At 45.5% G+C, this 21405-nt stretch overlaps 1 protein-coding gene across 1 annotated transcript in view; it reads right to left on the minus strand.

Annotated features, from left to right (window-relative positions):
* Positions 1–14359: 14359 nt before the first annotated feature.
* TMPRSS13 (transmembrane serine protease 13) overlaps positions 14360–21405 on the minus strand; it is a 29122-nt gene continuing 22076 nt past the window's right edge. The window contains exons 10-13 of the mRNA XM_053595933.1: positions 18332–18430; positions 16998–17140; positions 16734–16886; positions 14360–16061 (exon numbers count right to left, since the gene is read on the minus strand). Of these exons, the coding sequence (XP_053451908.1) occupies positions 16035–16061; positions 16734–16886; positions 16998–17140; positions 18332–18430 (422 nt within the window). The 3' untranslated portion in view covers positions 14360–16034. The remainder of the gene's footprint in view (positions 16062–16733; positions 16887–16997; positions 17141–18331; positions 18431–21405) is intronic.

A 21405-nucleotide genomic window follows, 5' to 3' on the forward strand; every position in this document is an offset into this window, starting at 1 on the left:
AGATGAAGGCAGCCCCTGCCGTGAACTTGACCAGAAACCACTCAACTGGGCCTTGCCCCAATTCCTAATCCACAGATATGAGCAAATTAAATGGTGGTTGTTCTGAATGCAACATTTGGGGACGTTTTGCTTTGCAGCAGCAGATGACTAAAACAAGGTGATAGGGCCCCAGCCCGGGGCCCATGAATCAGAGTCTCCAGGGATGAGGGATCTGGGCATCCTATTTTAACAGGTCCTCCCTAGGACTAAGAGTCCAGTCTCCCACGATGCTTCCCACGGGCTGCTTCGTGTATCACTTGAAAAAAACACAGTGGGTTTGAAGTCTTGGACCAGGCAGTGAGCCTGAGTGTAGCAGGGACATATTTGGTGGTAAGAAGGAACAGACGGCTTCCAAAAGGCAATCTCAGAAGATCCAGGGCATGAGAGATTTCTGTATGCAGAGCCCAGAACCACATGTGGCGAGGAGAGCCACGGAAATTGTGAGTTAGATGAGGCCTTAGAGAATGATTTACAGATTGAGAGTCCAGGGCTCAGAGTGGGGAATTGACTTGCCTCAGAGCCATACAGCTTGTTGGTGGCTGACCTGGGGCCAGAGCAAGGTTTCCTGAGAACTGGTTTCCCCTTTCCCTTGCTCCATCCATCTCTGGGGATTTCTGCATCCTAACCACAGAGTGAGAAAACACATACTTTCCTCAATGCTTGAAAAACATCTTAAAATATTGGCTAAGCTATGTACTTGAGAGTGCTGGTTTAAAAATTTTTTTTCAATTTTTTTAGAGACAGGACCTTGCTCTGTCACCCAGATTGGGGTACAGTGGCATCATCATAGCTCACTGCAACTTTGAACTCTTGGGTTTAATGAACCTCCTGGCTCAGCCTCCTGAGTAGCTAGAACTATAGGCATGCACCATCACGCCTGTTGACTATGTTTAAAAATTTTTTTGTAGTGACAAGGTCTTGCTATGATGCCCAGGCTGGCCTCAAACTTCTAGCCTCAAGCAATCCTCCCACCTCAGCCTCCCAAAGTGCTAGAATCACAGGTGTGAGCCACTGCATCCTGCCTGGGAGTACTGATTATTAATGTTCCAATTTAGGTGAAACTACCAAAAGCAACCAGAGCAAGAGAGGGACCAGAATAGGCATGGGACTAAGGGCCATCTTCCTGGAAGTCACTGTCTGATGAGGGAGCCTGGGGGTCTAAGATGGGATAGAGCAAGATGACGCTCAGAGGCACAATGAGTGAATAGGATGCAATGTGCAGGCTGATTACTTGGCAGGTTCAGAAAGTCCCATGGGGAAGGTTTGTAAGTTTCCATCTGGGTCCATTTCGTCTTATCTGGTTCCTCCACCAGCAGAGGGGAGGGAGGACTGGCTGGTGCCCAAGTGGGAGGGCCTTTGACACAGACTTCCCAGGCCCCACTGTGCTGATAAGAAAGCCAACCAGGGCCTGGAAGAGGACCAGCCCCTAGAACTAAATCAGAGGGGTCAAGGGCTTCTGCACCTGGCATCCAGATTCCACTCTCTGCTTCTCTCTCCCCTCCAAGTCCAGCCACCCTCCCCCCTCATCATGGGAGGAGGCACCAGGATGAGACACCACCCAGTGGAGTTTATTTTTAGTTTCCCATTCTCTTAACAACCGCTGGTCACAGAGCAAGCTATTTAAACATCCCTAGCTGCCCTTACGCGGAGAACTGAACAAGAGAGAAGGGGTTTCTCTTGCAGGGGGAAGGGTCAAAGTTGGGTAGTGGGAAGAACGCTCCCTGAGTTCAGAGTGGGCAAAATGAGCCAGGTTGGTAAACTTATTTCCTTAGCAAATAGTTCGTTCTCAAGAGAGAAATCAGAATGCTGTTGCAATTTCTATGCCAAAGAATAAGGTTCTTTTGGAAGGCAGTAGGGAGGTAGCAGAATGAACGTATATACATAATTGTTAATGAGATTTGAGGATTTGTGACTTAATAACTGTTGGTCTTGAGCAAGTTGCTTAACTTCTCTGAGCATCAGTTTCCTCATCTGGGAAGATGATATTAAGGATATTTATTGCCTTCTCCACGGGGTTTTGGGGAAGCTCGAGTGAGATAACACATGTCAAATACCTACCATAGTGACTGGCAAAGGTAATTGCTCAGTAACTATTAATTTCTTGATTTCCTATACTAACTAAACACATTTTGACCAACCCCAAGACAGAACTTGACCTTTACCAGCATTACAGCGCCAGACATAGAGCTCGGTGTGTCTGTTACATGCCTTACCATGATGGGCCGAGCATCACATACCCCTTTTTACTGATGACTGTCTTTATGGTGAACCCCACCCTATCGCAGGCCATTACGACATTAAGTCAGGATGGATGCAGATAAACGGTGAGATCAGAGGAATGTGTCCCCTGCTTCAGACCTTTCCGATGGCCAGGAAACTGAGTGCTCTATTCCCTTCCCATCTCTGCAGGACCCGACCAAGCCAACTGAACTCACCGAGCTAGCTCAGGGACACTGTAACTCTCTACGAGGGAGAGACTTCAAGGAAGTGACAGAAACACAACAGCCAACTCAGAGCATTTACTCTGTGCCTGCACGGTGCCAATCAGTTCATACCTGTCACCTCCTTTAATGCCAACAAGAGTCCTATCGTCAGCCCTATTTCAGAGACATGGAGACTGAACCTGAGCGAGTTCAAGTAACTTTCTCAAAGTCACTCAGCTGACAAGTAGCAGAGTCTGAACTGGAATCCGGAGGCAAAGCAGGTTATTTGCTTGGGGTCTTGTTGGGGACAGGCATGACCTTGGCTCTGGCTTTTAGGTACTGTGTACTCCTGGCCCCTTCTCATGAGGAGATGCTGTCCACGGGGGTGAGGGAGTCTCACCATGACACAATGACCTTCTCCCTCAGTCACCAGCCATTCTCCACCCCTGTCCGTGTAGGGCTGAGGTCCTAGCACCCACTCCTACCTTCTCTGTCTCTCTGTGCACACCCAGAGCTGTTAGCCAGAGGGAGGCAGAAATTATTTCTTTTGTCCCAGAAATCTGTTCAAGGGAAGTGCAGAGAGATGGGTTTTTGTTTTTGTTTTTGTTTTTCACTCTGAACAGGCCATTTCTCTTGCTCTCCCAGGGTGAACCTGCTGCTTTCTGCACTTTTGACATTATATTTCTGTCTATGATAAAAGGAGGGTGTCTTGTGGCTGATCTTCCCGGGGCTGGTGAGGCATAGGAGCTTGGCTGGAGACACATCTGACTGCCATTGCTACCATCGGCATTTAATATATGCTAAGGGCCCCAGAAGACTTGCTCTCAGCTCAAGAGTGCTCTGAGAGGACAAGGCCAAGTGAGAGAGAGTGGGCATCCTTCCACAGGATGCCTAGATGCAAACCTCCACCTGCAAGTCAAATATCCCCAAGCCTCGCCCACCCAGGCATATTCAAACAAACACCTACTCTAGGCCAGGGGTTCTCAAACTTGGACATACCAAGGAACCCCAAGGAAATGTTTATGCTCCTGGTCAGGGGACAGCACTTTGAGAGCCAGTAACTAATACACCTACTAACAGCACTTAGATATTCACACATACACCCAAAGGCGTATACACACAGACACGTGGTCCCTGCCCACCTCCCTCTGGCCCCAGCCTCCCCATCGCCCTTTGGGCTTCAGCCTCTCCAAACATCTTTGCATTTTTGAGTTCCAGGCCTCCTGCCTTGGGAAGAAAAAGAGTCGGGAGAACAATAAATCAAGGCAGAAAGGCAGGACCGCTCACACATTGAGGGAATGGCAGTAGATCTTCCTGGCAAGACAGTTCCCACTGAGGGTGGAATAAGAGATAAAAATTTTTTCTCTGCCTGGAACATGATTCCACCTACTCTGTCTAGTGAATGCCGTCTCATGCTTCAGATCTTAGCTCTAATGTCCCTTGTCAAGGAAGCCTTCCCTGATCTACCCCTCCTTCTTCCAAGCATCAACACCAGAGTCTGGCAGATCCTCGGGAAAGCTGATCAAGTCTTTACATAATTTTTCTTCATGCACTGATGGCAGCTTTGTGTGTGTGTGTGTGTGTGTGTGTGTGTGTGTATTTGACTCCGTGAGAGCTGGAATCATGTTGAGTTCCTCACATGAGTTTCTCCTTGCCCAGGTGTCTGTTTACCTAATGGTGGATGCTAAAATATATTTGTTAAATAAATAAATGAATTCTCACGCGTGTGGACAGCTCTCATATACGCACGGGTATCCATAGAAGGTCACGTTCATGTGCACTTTTATGTCGACCTTTAGCATTCTTTGAAGCAAGGGGTAGTAGACTCAGACACTGTTGGAGGAATAGAAGTTAATGTAACTCTTCCAAAAAACAGTTTAGCATTTGGTATAAAAACAATCCTATTTATAGAATGTATCCTTTGGAGATTATTGCTTTAGAATGAAAATGTGCACTCACAAAGAAATTCATTGCTGGACTATATATACTGTCAAAAACTAGAAACTACCCTACTTAGATGTCCACTTATAGATCAAGTAAACTATATATTTATACAGTGGGATATTTTGAAACCATTAAAAATGATAATATAGTAGTACCCCTTATTTGAGGTTTCACTTTCTGTGGTCTCATTTACCTATGGTCAACCAGAAATATATAATTCATAAGTTTAACATTGCAGACTCAGTAATATATGAAATGTCTTGTGCCATCCAACTCTGTCTCTTATTCATCACAGCAAAAAGAAGGGTAAATATAGTTCAATAAGATATTTCAAAAGAGAGATAACAAATTCATATAGCATTTATTATAGTATATTGTTAGAATTATTTTATTTTATTATTTTTTATTTTATTATTTGCTTTGTTATGTTGTTAATCTATTACTGTACCTAATTTATAAATTAAACTTCATAGATATGTATAGGAAACACTTAGTATTAATCCTTAATATAGGATTTGGTACTAGCCACGATTTCAGACATCCTTTGGAGGGCTTGAAATGTATCCCCCTCAGTTAACGTGGGGACCACTTGTTATATCTTACCCTGTAGGGAAGGTTTTCATCTCATATTGTTGGGGGGAAAAGATCAAGATACAAAACAACCTGTATAATATGACCCCATTCATATAAAATTGTAGATCTTTATCTATAGGTATATAGAAAAAGTTCCAGAAAGATTTTACCAAAATGCTAACAATATTTACCTCTGGATAATGAGATTTAAAGTAATTTCTACTTTCTTCTTTGTAATAGTACCTACTTGATAATGTTGAGAGATTGAGATAAAATGTGTGACAATGTGAGCAGTTTATAGAACAATGCACAAATAAGTGGTAGCTTTTATATTATTTTTATAGTTTCAAGGATTGTTGAAAAAAAATCCTGTAAAGAGAGTATTTATAAAATTAAATTGTAAAATTACAAAAACAATCAAGCTTCAAAACCAATAAAAAGAAAGGGCCAGGGAGGTGATAGCATGACGAATCACCTATAGATGTGGGTCCTCTAACCCAGACCCAACCCCCGCTCCCAGCATTTAACAGTCCTTAGTACTAGTAAGTGCCTGTGACAATTTGTTGAACTCAACTGAATTTGGTTTATCTATTAGTCCTGTAAGAGAGATTATCAGAGAGCAACTGATGGATTCCTATCTCTACTTCAATCACAAAACTGAACCCACCCACACCTCATCACTGATATTGAGGATATCAGTCACATTTCCCCAAATCCAGAGACAATGATTTGAGTGTTTTTAACTAGAATTTTTGAGTGCTCACCTGGGATGCCTCAAGCTCAGGCAGTTAAGAAAATGCAAATTCCCAGTCACTCTTCTCTGTCCCACCCGCTGTGCTCTTTATTAAACTGCAATTAAATCTTTATTCCTCTTATACAAGAAGACCCACTTCACAGCACAGATGACTGGCCTTGGATCTTTTTAGGTGATAAATTGTTCACTTTTCCCCAAAAGCAGGCAAGGAGGGTAAGATAAAGATATGATTCCAATAGAATATCCAGGAAGTCCCCATTCACAGTCATTATCTGCAGATTTTCCTATTTTTGTCTTGTATGATCTAATGCAGCAGTTCTCAAAGTATGGTCAGAGGACCTCTGGGGGTGCCTGAGAAATTTCACAGGGTCATCAGGGTCAAAACTATTTTCAGGAAAAAACTATGACGTCCTTTGCCTTTTTCACTGTGTTGGCATTTGTACCAATGGCACAAAAGCAAGATGAATCAATCAAACTGCTGGCTTCTCAACGCACATCAGGGCAGTGACACCAAACTGTATAGTATTTGTGGTCGCTGTCCTTCTTCACAAACTTGTCAGTTTCATGTAGAAGTGTCCTTGAAGAAGCTGCAAAGTTTATTGACTACTATAAATTATTAATATTATTAAACTTCAACCCTGAGCTCATGTCTTTTAATATCGGATGTGACAAAGTGGGAAGTGTACATAAAGCCTTTTTGCTGCCCACCAAAGTGTTAACGTTTGTCACAAGGAAAAGCACATGTACTTTTGGGTTGTGTGCTAAACTCGACATTTTTTTTCATGTGACACCATTTTTTCTCGAATGAAGATGGACGAACTATGCTTATTCAGACTTGAATACTGGCAATGATTACTTCAGAAATGAAAAAAAATGAGCTTGTCAGCTCAAGGAAGACAATGACAGTATTTGTTGCTTAAGCTTTCAGTTGAAGATTAGAATTTTAGAGAATTTACATCCTTCACTATGATACCAATGGCTTCCAATCTTTAAAGACTTTTCTGATGAAATCAATGTTGATATTAATGCATGCAATGTTTGATCTTATACAATAAAATTGGAAGATTTTCAAAACTTAGAGAACCAGTATTTTCCAAATTCCCAATGACTGATGCTATAGAATTAGGCATGGGTAAAAGACTCATTCAAAGTACAATATAGACCAAGAGATTTTAATTTAATCCAATACAAAAAGTTCATTCATGTGGTTTTCAGATTGCACATTTGTAACTAACCTTTAAGAAGCTACCACTTGTGGCGCCTGTGGCTCAGTGAGTAGGGCGCCGGCCCCATATGCCGAGGGTGGCGGGTTCAAACCCAGCCCCAGCCAAACTGCAACAACAACAACAAAAAATAGCCGGGTGCTGTGGCGGGCGCCTATAGTCCCAGCTACTCGGGAGGCTGAGGCAAGAGAATCGCCTTATGGGGGGGAGGAAAAGCAGAAAGAGGGACAGAGGGAGGGGGGTGGGGCCTTGGTGTGTGTCACACTTTATGGGGGCAAGACATGATTGCAAGAGGGACTTTACCTAACAATTGCACAATTGCAATCAGTGTAACCTGGCTTATTGTACTCTCAATGAATCCCCAACAATAAAAAAAAAAAGAAGCTACCACTTGCCAAAGCTGAGTATAATGCCAAAGAAAAGTATACTTAATTATCTGAAAAGGCTATTCAAATACTCTTCAACTTTCTAATGCTGTATTTGTGTAAGATTGGATTTTCTTCATATATTTCAATCCCAATAGCATACCACAACAGATGGAATACAGAAGCAAGTGTGAAAATTCAGTTATGTTTTATTAATCCATACATTAAAGACACTTGTAAAAATGTAAAACACTGCTACTCTTCTTCTTGTTTTTTTGAGATAGAATCTTCCTCTATCACCCTGGGTAGAGTGACGTGGTATCACAGCTCCCAACAACCACAAACTCTTGGGCACAAGTGATCCTCTTGCCTCAACTTCCCAAGTAGCTGGAACTACAGGCACTCATCACAATGCCTGGCTAGTTTTTCTATTTTAGTACAGACAGATTCTCAGTCTTGCTTAGATTAGTCTTGAACTCCTGAGCTCAAGCAATCCACCCACCTCAGCCTCCCAGAGTGCTAGGATTACAGGTGTAAGCCACCTCACCTGACCTCTCCTTATTCTTTTTTATTTGAAAAATACAATTTTTTAAATAAAAATATTATGTTAACATGTAAATACCCAAAATAGGTATAGAATTTGTATGTTAAAAACTATAGAAGTTAGATGAAAGAAATTGAAGCTCTAAATAAATGAAATGTGTCATACCATGTTCATGGATTGAAAGACTCAGTATAGTTAGCATATTAATTCTCTCCAGATTGATCTATAGATTTAACACAATCCAAAACAAACTGTCAAAACAAGTCTTCATATATATAAGAAAGCTGTTTCTAAAACTTACAGGTAAATGTAAAGGAACTAGAGTAGCCAAAACAATTTTGGACAAGAATAAATATGGGGGATTTTCCCTACCCAATTTTAAGTCATACTATGAAGCTATAATAATTGAGACAAGATGGTAATGGTGAAAGGACAGACCTGTAGATCAATAGAACAGAATAAAGAATCTGAAAATATACCCACAAAAATACATTCAGTTGATTTTGGACCAAATGCAAAGACAATTGGATGGAAAAAGTACTGTCTTCAACAAATAGTACTGCAACAATGAAACATCCTTTTGCAAACAAACAAATAAAAATTAACCTCAATATATACCTTAACAGTATCCAGATGAACTAAAAATGGATATTAGGCCAAAATGGGAACCATAAAACAATAAAATTTCTAAAAGAAAACATTGAAGAAAATCTTTATGAGCTTGTATTTGACAAAGAGTTCTTAGATATAATGGCAAAAGCACAGTCTGAAAAGAAAAAAATTGATAAAATGGGCTTCACCAAATTAAAGACAATTGTTCTGTTAAGGACACAATTAAGAGAATGAAAAGGCAAACCACACAGGGAGAAAATATTTGCCAATCACATATACATCAAAGAATTGTATCCAGAATATATAAAGAATTCTCAAAACAAAACAATATGACAAAAACAACCCAACAAAGGTGAGCAAAATATTTGAACGGACATAATCACCAAAGAGGAATACAGATGGCAAATCAAAAGATTCCCAAGATCATGAGTCATTAGGGAAATGCAAATTAAAATCATAAAAAGATACCACTGTATTTCATTGAATCTACTAAAATGACTATAATAAAAAAATACTGACAATACCAAATATTGGGGAGGATATCTAGCAACCGGAACTCCTATATTGCAGGTAGAAATGAAAAATGGCATAGCCACTCTAAAAACTACCTAGCAGTTTCTTACAAAGTTAAACATACAATTACCAGATGACCCAACAATCCCATCTACAGTAATTTATCCTAGAGGGATGAAGGTTTATGTTCACGTGAAAACTCACGCACAGTTGTTGAAATCTATACTCATTTTTATTTCCGTCATGATCTTATTAGGAAGGAATGGCTTTGACTCCAAACAGAATTTACAGCCCTTCATGCAATGTTCCGAAGAGATACAAGCCTAAACTGTCAACAGACATTTGGAGAAGGGACTTTAGAGGTTGTAGAGGGGGAAGTCGTCTAAGTCTGATCCATGGAGAGTGGGATTCCTGATACTGAGGGTACAGAGAGCAGCAGGTTTGGGAACTATGCCCTTTACCTGTGTAATACTCTGGGAGATACTTGTGCAGACACCTAGCCTGGGGAGCTACGCACAAGTTCTTCTGGGGAAGAACATGACAAAGCCAGGCTGCAACAGTTCAAAATCAGATTAGTCTGCTTTTAAAAAGAAAGATGACATTTCTTCCACCTTAATGACCCAGAGCACATTCCTCCTGGCTCCATAGATCTTAGTTGGAAACCCCAAGGACAGAAGAAATGGCTCAGCCCCAGAGTGAGCATTTACAGTGCTCACAGAAAAGAGAAGAAAGTGAAGGACAATCTCTTAGGAAGATCATTGTAGAACTTTGTGGAAGACTCAGAAAGAGCAGCCAGAGGGCTGGAAGGGAAACTAGGGGAGTCCATGGCATGAAAGTCACGGCAGTGTCATAGAGCAGGGAGAACTCAGCAGCTAAATGCCTTGAGAGTTCCAGTAGGATGAGGACTAAAAATTATCTATCAGATATGGCACCATGGGGATTCACTGATATGATGGGGTAGGAGCCAGGTGGCTATGGATTGAGGAGTCATGGGGGGAGGGGATATGTACCCCTTGCAGCCTTGAATTCCCTAACTCCATTGGCTGTGCAGTCAGAGGCCACCAGCACAGAACACCAACTTCTGCCAGATGAGAATTCTTTCAGGGACAGGCAACCATCTCGGCCTCATCAGTGACGAGAGACCACAGTGAGCTCAATTCAGTGGAGCTCCAAGACTTAGAGAAACCACCAGCTAGGAATGAGTGTGTATTCCCTAGGTGGTAGTGTCACCTCCACGGAAGACCAGCCCGCTGCAAAAAGACCAGGAGAACTATTTATGAAAGAAATGGCAAATTTCCTAGGAACTGAAGATTATCCATAATTCTCTCCCCTATGTTGTTTGCTTGGTGAAGGTGTTAGATGTGAAAATTCACCTCTGAGCTCTTCAGTGGACCTGGTTCTGTTCACCCAGCAGAACTAGCAAGATCCACTGAGTCAAAGGGAGAGTGAGAAACTAGGGGAATGGAAAATGAGGCAGCTGGGACTCCAATACAGCAAAATAGAAGCAAAGTATATTTAAAGTAAAGGAAAAGAATAAAGTATAGATAAGCACAGACTTTCCCAGGAGAGAGGAAAAGGTCTCTCTAGCAGATGAGAGGGTGCACCACGCAAAGGCAATACACCAACGTTAAGTATTTTCATGCCAATTCTTCTTATATTTACCTATAAGAATTCCCACTGGCTCCCCGCAGGCCTTCAGCTGTGCTGTCCTGGCTTCATTTCTTGCACCTTAATAACCTGGAGGTCATTGTTGTGGTTCATCTCAATTGTCACATAAATCCAATTATCTTTACCCAGTATCAATAATTATTAACTGTTATTTCACTAATGATGGTATCTGTTAGTTTTGCCATGTTTATGGCAACAACAGTGTGCATTGTTCTGTGACAGGGATTCTTATCTCTGGGGATCATTGTCTCTGTTTTATGGGGGAGTCATTCACCAGCTAGAGGTCAGGTGTCACAGGCTAGAAGTAACATTTTGCAGGAACAGCACACACTTGGTTAACTAGGCCACACCCACCCCAAATTTCTTGCTTCCCTTCAGGGCCCTTTCCAACTTTCTTGTCTGGAAGACCATAATTCTCTCCCACCTCCCTGCAGCCCCTTTAACCACCTTTTGTCCCTAATCAGAAGGGATCTGGGGGGGAAGGATGTGGCCCTTTTGCTATAAATCCAATATTTGTTGAGAGGTTGCAGCAGGCAAACCCTTTGCTCCGCCTGTTTACATGTATCATCCATCTAATCTCACAATGTGGGCTACACACATTTTACATCTAAAGAAATAGAGAGGGTGGGTCACCCATGACCGCATGGCTAAGTAAGTGACAGAGCTAGAATTTGTACTTTTAGGTCCTTCACTTTCAACTCCAGTGCTCTCTCCACCTCAGCATAATGTATTTAGGAGGGATTATTCAAAGCAGATTGCCAGCTCCTTCCTTGTATAAAAAGTGAAAATCCTCCTTTGAGACTTGGGGCTTGGGTAGAGAAGGCATCCTCTGATATCCATGTCCCATGTCCCGCTGGAGGGAGCTGAGAGGTGAGGATGAAGATCAGGCCATGTCCTCAGCTTTCTCAGAGGTCTCATCTCACGAAGCCTCCTGCCTGGGGTCCAGGGCATGGTCCACTCTGTTCTCTGGAAGGATCCACTGTAAGACCAGTGTGGTGCTTACTTCCTGGCTGGGCAGCAGCTGTCCCAAAGGACAGGACAGTGCAAAGGAGGTGGAGAATGAATGTCATGTGCCACACCAATGAGACATGGAGATGTTTTGGGAGACAGCTTGTTATGGCTTGGCAGGGCATCCCAGAAGCCATCAATGAGCAGAGATGAGGGAAGGGTCAGGAGCCTCCTCTCACTCCTGGTGTACTTGTCCAAGGCTCCAGAAAACACATGTCCTAACTTTCTGGCCATCTGACACTCTGAGGGATGTACCCAGCCTTCTCTGGGGAGTTGCCCCACCTGGAAAGAAACACAGAGCCAGATGGTGGGCCCTATGAAGTCACAGCTGGGAGAACTCCACCTGACTTTAGAAAGCTCCACTGTCAAAGAGGTGTCTAACCTGCAGCCTGTGGGCCACATGCGGATTTTTTGATGACTATTTTGCTTATCTCTGGTGTCAGATATCATGAAAATTATGCACAGACCCTTTTTTTGCCCATCAGCTTTCCATTAGTGTTTGTTTATTCAATGTGTGGCCCAAGACAACTCTTTGTCCAAGGTATGGGGAAAAAAATAGTTGGATACCCCTGGCATAGAACAGGAGGAAGGCAGCTTTAAAATCGGACAGCCTGGATTCAAAGTCCAACTCTGCCATAAAGTATTCGTGTAGTTTTGAAAAGCTTGTTTACTACCTTGGTCTTTGTTTCCTCCTCTGTGAAATAGGCATAAAAACAATGCCCACTTCACGGGATTGTGCTTACAGGAGATAATGCACTTTGGTTCTTAGTACAGCAGCTGGTACATAGCAAACATTCAGCAGATGCTATTATCATCATTAGCCTCATCACTGTCATTTCAGGAACTCTCCACAAGCGTGTCCTGATGTCCACCCAATTGCATCAGGACAGAAAGGCTAAGCAATTATGAGAAACAATGGCCCTTGGGAATCTAACCAAAGCCCAGAAGCAGCTGGAGCCCTGGGAAGCTGTTAAGTGGCTCCTTCTCCAAAGAGCCACCATCAACTGCACCAACGTACTTGGGCTCTTCCCTCCTTCCCTAGGGAAATTGCATGGAAATTCAACAGTCAACAAACTAGACAAAGCCAAAGAGTCATTCCAGAGTTAACAACCCAGAGAAGTCTGGGACACAGAGACAAGGGGCAATGTCACCTAAATTCCTTCTCCCCACCAGAAACACGCATGTGCCACCCAGGAGATTCTAGACCATATTGGGAAGCCTCATCACCCCCCATCCATGACTTTTGTAACCTCTGTAGATGCCGTTTGCAAAAGGAATGCATTTTTTTTCTTTTCCTATCCTGATTCTTTTTCTCTACCTTTATTTCCCTGAACAACCCCCCCCCCCAAATATCTCTACACCCCTGCCAATTAATTTATGTCCTAGGAAACCTTAGAAGGGAAAAGATCTGGTTTCTAAGGAAAAAAGAACAGAAATGGCTTAAGCCCTAACTCTGTCCTGGATCTGGCTTCTGGGGAGACAAGCCAGCTTCCTTTGGTAGGCAGAGAGGGCTGGCTGTTCTCCAAAATGAGTGTTCACTTTTGTATAGGAATCAGCCAAGGTCTCCCTTTCCCAGTACTGTTTCTACTTGGTACCTTGTGACATGTTTACACCTATAAAATAAGAGTGGAAATTACTACTGGGCCAGAACGTTTAAGAAGCAGATGATCCTTCTTCATGTTTTCTTTCTGGCCCAAAGCAGATGATAGTGTGGATGACAAACTTGCAAGATGGAGAGACAGGAGTCCCTGAAAAATCGCATGGAAGAAGGCCTCCCACTGATTACAGCACCCTCGCTGAACCAGAAGGAGGATGCGAAATAAACTTGGATTGGGTCAAGCCATTGAAATTGTAAGAAATGGTGAGATCTATTACAATAGGTGTTACCCCTACTCAAAATACTATAAGCATGACATCTGCCACTCCTCCATTCCGTCCTGGGCAGATGGAACAGGAAAAGATGGGAGGAAGGGGTTTTCCTGGCATTGATGTCAATGACTGAAGCCAACAGTCCTGAGGCAGCCCCAGAGGCCAGATACATGGGGCAGACCTGGAGAATTCTGTGCTGGGCTAGAGATGCGAGCTTGTGGTTGTAGTGCTGGGCCTTCCCCAGTGGGATCATAACGACTGAGGTCAATACATGAATATTAAACACAGAAAGTAAGTGCAGAACAAGAACGGGAAGATCTTTCCGAAGAGGCCAGTGGGACCATCCATCTACTGCTCTTGGAAATAGTTGCCTAAGCTTTGGGGCTCCCTTGGCAACACACCTATTGCTGAGCTGGCAGAGGAAGGAGAATACGGACATGGCCTACCCCCATCTGCTTTGTGAAGGCTCCTCTCCTCTTTAACACGTTGCTGACGAGTCGTGGGTTACCCAGTAACATGGAGAGTTTCTGCATAAAATTGCCTGTCAACAATGTGTTGAGACTCGTTTCAAATATGATCTCTTCAGGGAAAGCTTTTCTGATGTTTCTAGGTGTGGCTAGCGGCTGCTTTGTCCAAGTTCCAAGCATGGGAACCACACTCAGTCACGGCTTCCAGCACTCGGGGTCATGACCTAGTTCCATGCTCATGCTGTCAGGCTCCTTGTATCCCCTGGACCTACCTATGAGTACCTGCCACAAGGTAGGCACTGATACGGCTGGCGAATGGCTAAATAAATGAATGTGTGACTACGTGGTCAGAGCCCAACGATGAGGAGCCAAAACTAAGAATCAAAACTGAAGATGTCTGAGCACCTGGATGGGCAATCTCAATTTTTTCCATAGTGTACCAGTAAAATATCCAAAGACAAATTCTTCAGGTCATGCGACTTTTATTGCAGAAGACCATTGCTGGGGGACTGCTGTAAACATGGACTTGACCCCTTCCCCAGACTTGCTAACATTCCCCAATGTATCCAGTCCCTTCACACCTGTCCAGGCACTCCAGCCAACTCCAGCCTTCTCTTCTGGGGAAGTCTTTCCCCTGGGAGCCACCTGCCTGAGCTGGGCTGGGCTGGGCTGGGCTGATCTATTTATATTCTGCCTCTGTGGCACTGTGCCACAGGGACCTAGACTGGCTTGAGGAGGTGAGGAGAAGACGACTTGGGGAGAAATAGCTGCCCCAGAGAAAAGCCTGGGGCAAGGCCAGCCCCTCTGAGGGTTTGCAGGAGCAGGGTCAACTGGGATCCTTCACAAGAGCTATTTGCGGGGGGACCTGCGGACAGGATTAACTTTCTCTCCATGACAGCTTTTACTGCTATGCTAAGTTTCTGGAACAACTGAGAAACTGAAAGGTGGGGAAGGCTAACAAGAAGCCCCAAAGGCTTAGAAGTTCCCCTGAGAATGAGTGATGCTGTCCACCTGGACTTCCCTGGGAGTCCAGTCCAGCACCTGGGAGCCCAGGCAGGGAGCAGCGTCCATTTCTTGAAGCCTGGGTTGGAGCCCTTGGATGCAGGAATGGATCATGGGTCTCTGCATTAGACTTGCCCGCCAGCCCAAATGCAGATTTGCTTCCCCCCAAGTATCTCAAAGGAGCTCCAGATGCTGTACCAACTGGGGACACATCCATCCTGGGGACTTCGTCCAGTCCTTTAGGCAGTCCTTGGAAGCCAGAAACGTTTTGTAGGACTCTGAATTGGCACAACTTCCATGAGTCCCCTGGAGTTCTTGGGATGATTGATGCTCAAGGCTCGTGTAAGCTTTAAAGAATCTTTAAAAATACATCTATTTCCATTTCTTGAATATAAAAATAAAATAATATAATATAATAAAATCTGCCCCAATAGCCTGATGACCAATTGCTTGGAGACCTATCCACAGTCATCACGATTGTTAGCCAGAGCACAACTTTTGACATCCCAGGCACCAGCAGGAGGCCTGAGTGAGGGCGCAATGCTCCTAACACCACTGAGTAGCTTTCTGCTAAAGATGGTCCAGGCGCTGGGAGGCTGGTATACCAACAAAACCTGTTATCTGTCCTGGGACAGCAGTGGCATCACCTGGGCTGCTGATGTCTCCCACACTGGGCTAGTCTCCAAGTCAGGGTCAGAGGAGCAAGAATTCCAGGCCCTTCCCTGGGCTCTGGGCTCCACCTCCTCCATCCATTTATAGACATCTCTGTAGGAGTACCCATGGCACCTGTACGCTTATCTTCAGACGACTTCCAGCCTGGGATTTCCAGAAGAGTTGACAGCTCTCCTGGTTTCTGAAGAACTTAGGAGACCAGCAACACACACACACACACGCAGAGGCAGCAGACAGTGGAGGTGGGAGAACGAAGGGGCCTGGTGGCAGTGAGCCGTGATGATGCTGCAAATGGCCAGTCACTGCAGCCAGAGCCTTCACAGCAGCCAGTGCTATGAGGAGGAGCAGGCCAGCTGCGTTAGGATTTCCGGAAGCGCACTTCACTCTGAGGAAGAGAACGGGAGAGCAGGATGAAGGTGGGCGGGGAGCGCAGAAGCCCATGAGGAGGGTTCGGAGCCAACAGTTCAGCCCAGCTGTCACCTGGCGCTGCCTCTCAGAGAAGGAAAGGATGGAAGTAGGTTCTGAGATCCTCACCACACCTCATTTCTGGAGCAGCCTTTCCTGCTCCCCCCCACCCCGACCCCCTGAGCTCTCCCCAGGCACAACATGCTCTGCTTTACTGCTAAAGACAGGAGACCCAGGGAAGGCAAAGTCTGCACTAGGGCAGCAGAGCTGGGGGCAGGTCCTCATGCCCAATTTCCTGCCAGGGAGGGATGCCTCCTCTTACACACCATCCTCAGTGGTCTGTACAAACTCACACCTTGGCCATCACTGGGGAGAAGGGATGGCATTGGGGTTGGCACCTGGCCTGGGTCCATCTACCTTTTGGCAACCCCCTGAGCTCTGTCTTGAGGGAAGGAAAGGAGGGAAAGAAAGATAGGCAGCCAGGGTTGGCCCCAGGACCAACATCTGACCCTGTCCTGAATATCTCTGAATGTGATGGGCTGGTGGGGGGACCTCTGCCTACACCCCAGGGATAGCCTGGGTACTCTCCTATGCTCCCCGCCTTTGGGAGTCCCCAGCCTGCTTGCTGTAGGGTCCAGGGCAGAGCTCTCACCTCCATCTTGCTATAAATCCAGGGGAGGACTTCTGTCACTTTGGTATACACACCGGGCTTGTTTTTCTGGCCACAGCCTGTACCCCAGCTGGTGACCCCTGTCAGATACCATCGGCTGTTCTGCTCGCAGACAAGAGGCCCCCCACTGTCTCCCTGGAGGAAGACAGCATGTCAGCAATACAGGCCTGACCCCATGCCAACCCCACTCCCAGCCTCCCCTGTCCCAGCGTCCTGGGGCCTGATCCCCACTCACGGGACCCCCACCTGGCAAGAGTCTCTGCCCCCACGGAGGTCCCCAGCACACATCATCCTCGGAGTAAGGTAACTGTCATAGACGGAGTAGTCATTGCACTTGTGGAAGTCGATGAGCCTGACCTGCACTTCCCGGAGGAAAGGGGAAGTCTTCTCTTCAGTGAGGTGAGGATGGAGGAGAGAGAGGATAGAAGCCCGTGAGACGAGGGAAAGCTTCATGGCTTCCAGTGGCCCAACCAGGACCCAGACTCACAGCCTCCCAGGACTGGAGGTCACCATGGCCGTGCCTGGCCCCCGGAAAGTTCTCTGTGGTTGGACACCCAGGGCATATGGGCACACACACACCCTCACTCAAGACACAGTTCACTGCCCATAATACAGAGACACACACGTACACAGACACACTCCGTTCTATATGACGACCTATTCATCACGTTCACAATGTTCAAAGCAGCATCAGGTACGTCGCTTCATTTGTTTCCAGAAACCATGTGTCCTAAACAGGCAGGTCTTATTAATCTATTTAAGGTGGGGAGATCTAGAGCTGAAGAAGTGATGTACCCACAGTGACATAGCTGGTCAGGGATGGAAGCGAGATCAGAAGAATGTGGCACCCAGGCCTGTCATCTCTCTGTTACCCAAAAAAGCAGCCCTGACACATGGAACAGGCCTGAGGAACCGAGTCCTGCCAGACCGTGGCGTCCTCCTGCACAATGTAAACAATCTTACAGGACCAATAGCTGACCAGGCAGTCTGTGACCAGGATGAATTGAGGCAAAACAGCAAGCCCACTTCATCACCTGCTTAAGGCCAGACAAAACACCAAGGTCACCATGCAAACCACAAAAATACCAAATATCCCCTCTCCCCGCCAGTGACTGCTGCTTCCTTGCCAATTACAGCCTTAGACTCTTTTTCTCTTTCTAGATCAGACTGGGAAGAATCCAAATCATAGAGTGACCTTCCTTCCTGACAGAACCTAATCTACAGAAAAGCCCCACCTCTTTGAACCCTCCCTAAACCACCCAAATCCTACAAGTCCTAACGCCCTCTTATTGAGATGCTCTCCACGCCATCTTCAGTGGCCTGTATACTCTGCCTAATTGCAATGAGCCATGAACCCAACTTGTTCAACTGCAGGAGTTTTCCTGGTGATCTTGACTGGCACTGACACGCAACTGCACTGGCACACGTGCAGGTGTCTGTCTATACACATTCACACCCAGGCCCATCAATCTACAACCCCAAACTCTCTTCTAGACAGGCATGCATCCAGACACCTTGCCTCCGCATGCACACACGTATATACCCACACAGGCACACAGCCTGGCATCACTGCCTCTCACCATCTGTCTCCTTGGTCTTGCCAAAGCCTGTGATCCAGCAGGTCTCATTGAGGCTGAAGGTCTGTCCAGACATGGGGAGGCAGGCAGGGTGGATGTGAGCTGCAACAAGACCTCAAGACATCAGAGGAGGAACAAGACTGGAAGTTTTGGTGAAATGGGCGGAGGGTCAGGAACACCAATGCTCTAGGAGTCCTCTCCCTGCCCTAGACCGGTTCTGAATCCCCCAAGGTCTTGGACTGACCAGGCAAGAAATGTAATCACTTTATCTCAACCTTAAACCTTTCCAGGTGCTGCCAGAGTCCTCAATGCCATCTGATTTCCATGGCTGCCCTGTAGACAGCTGCATGACCCTTGGAAGTTCTTTTGTGCTAAGTTGATATTGGGCAGCCGAGGGTCTCTCCTCACCCAGACTGGCTCTCCTGGCTGAGCCTCTTCCATGACTTTTCCATCAGAGCAGGCTAAGTCCCAGATATTATGGCCATGGCATCTCAGTGGTGCGTCCAGCTGGCCTGGGGAGGGCACCTGCTGGTGGGCCAGTGCCCATGGTTCTCCTTCCAAATGTTTACCCACCCAGGGTAAGAAATCTCTTCAAGCAGAAAGAGCATATCCCCACAGTTACAGACCGTGAAACCCCTGCTAACTTGGTCCGCAGAAATATTTAGAAGGTGCTGCTGCCTGTCACTTCATAAGCTCCTTCTGAGGACTGGTGTTCTTAGAGAGACTAGGGCACTGACCGCCAAACCCCAATTTGCAGGAGGAAAATACTAGTCATATGTTCACAATTTGCACAATCATTTGTTATATGCAGTACAGCATTTTGCATCTAGAATAGCATTGGAGGAAGAGGAGGGAGGGGAAGGATGAATGAATTTTAAATTCTTCTCCTATAAATCGGACCTGAAATGTTAATGTCCACCACATTTTGTTTGTTAGAAAGTAAACAAACAAAAAATAAATGAAGGGATGGCATTCCTTATTAACAAAAAGTGCAAAACTTGATTTCTTTCCTATGTCCATTTTTGAGATGTAAAGTTTTAAAAACAGGTAACCCCTTTCTGTGCTCCATTGTTCTATATTCCACTCGTTTTCACAAGTTTTCTCAGAAAGTACTGTGCCTTCAAGGTGCTTGGCCTGCAAACAAATTTAAGAAAATCTGCCCTGATTTCTAAACCAAAAATCAGGGCACATGTTCTGACCACAGGACTGCATTAATGTGAGCTGTGATCCTCTGACTAAGGGTTTGCTGTCCGCCCAGGGGCCTGTTAGAGCCTAAAGCGGAGCTGCCACAGTCCGAAAAGCATATGCACTATTAGAGTAGCCTTCATTCAATGTAGGAATTTGAAAATTCTATAACCTCTGGAAGTATATGGACAGCCCTGCAGTTGCAATGGCAAATATAAGAAAACTGGCAATACAACCCCAAGACACAGCAGCCTCTGTAAGTTGACCATGCAAGGGCTGTAACAAACTGGTCAACATACAGAGGTGGTCAACATAAGGAGCTAGACATACCGTACTGATAAGTTCATGTGGGCCTATATGGTCTGTGAAAATTAGGTCAACTTTAGGAAGTGGTCAATGTAGGGAGGTGGGCAACTATGGAGATTCTATTGTATTTAATTGGTTTTGAAATTCCAAGTAATTCCAAGAAGGGACGGGCAGGAAAGAAAATCTGGTTGATTTTCACAAAGTGAAGGTGGTTTCACAAGGTCAAAGTGGCCTATTCTGGTCCCGCAGACTGACAGTTCCCTTATGTGTATGCATGGCGGGGGGGGGGGGTCGGCAGCTGGTACCCCTCACCTCATAGCCCCAGGGTCTCTAAGGTGGACTGGAGGGGCAGGAGGAGAGCTGGTGGGCATGGTGTGGCTCTGGGTGGGTGGGGTCTTGCATGGGTATGGCCCTGCCCAACGTGGCTCTGGGCCAGTCCTGCCCCAACCGTGCTCTGCCCAGGGATCCTCCTCCTCACCCCATGCTCGTGAGCTGACTGCTCTGACTCATGACAGACACTGCCTCTGTAATTCATGTTCCAGGAAATACCAGCTCAGAGGCATAGCTGGACTAACCGAGAACTCTCCAAGGCTTTCAGAAATCCCAGTACTCCTACTTTTCCCACCTGTATGACTGTCCTTATGCCAGAGGACGCTGCCTCATTCTTCAGGGCCCCTCCTGAGCTCCCCATACACATCTCCACCAAGTCTTTGAGGACTCATCTTAGTTACCCTTTATCAGGTAAAGCCTCCCCTAGCCTGCCTGGGCTGTGACACCATAGCTCCCTGCCCTTCCCCAGCATCTCATCACTGGCCTCTGCTGGCTGTGTCTTGGTGTTACATTGCCAGTTTTGTTATCTTTGCCCTTGTAATTAACTGCAGGGCTGTCTGTATAGTAGAGAAATGAGTAAATGGGTGAATGAATGAATGACGCCTTCTCTGACATTCCTTATTCACAGTGATTTTCTTGTAACTTCCATGGCATTTCCTGAATGTAGCTTTGTTTGGCCCTTAGCAACAACTTTGGGGCAGTTCGTTGTTTGAGTGCATACTCGGCTTACGTTCTCAACTGCAGTATAGCAATTTGCCAGCCTAGAGCCGAGTGGGAAGGTCAGATCAACCTGGGTCCAATCCCAGAGCTGCCACTTATAACTCATGGCCTCAGGTAATTATCTCTCTCTAAAGCAGTGGTTCTCAGCCTGTGGGTCGTGACCCATAGGAACTGTATTAAAGGGTTACGGCATTAGGAAGGTTGAGAACCACTGCTCTAAAGCTCTATTTCCTCATATGTCAAATGAAGCTAATAATATAGCACCTGCTTCACAGAGTTAGTTGCGAAGAATAAATGAAATTATATACGGAAAATGTCTTCCATCGTGTTTTGACCCTACATGCTCAGTTACTATCAGTGAAACAATTCAGTCTGTTTATATTAAGACCAGTATCCAAGCCCTGGCTCTATCCCCAGTTTGTAATGTAAGATGTATCATTTGGGGCAAATTTATTTCTGAATCTTGTGCCTCCATTTCCCCAATTATAAAACAGAAGTGTTCCATTTAATAATCTCTAAGCATCTTTGACTTCTGC

The sequence above is a fragment of the Nycticebus coucang genome, chromosome 6 (genome assembly GCF_027406575.1).
Source record: "Nycticebus coucang isolate mNycCou1 chromosome 6, mNycCou1.pri, whole genome shotgun sequence".
Lineage (NCBI taxonomy): Eukaryota > Metazoa > Chordata > Mammalia > Primates > Lorisidae > Nycticebus > Nycticebus coucang.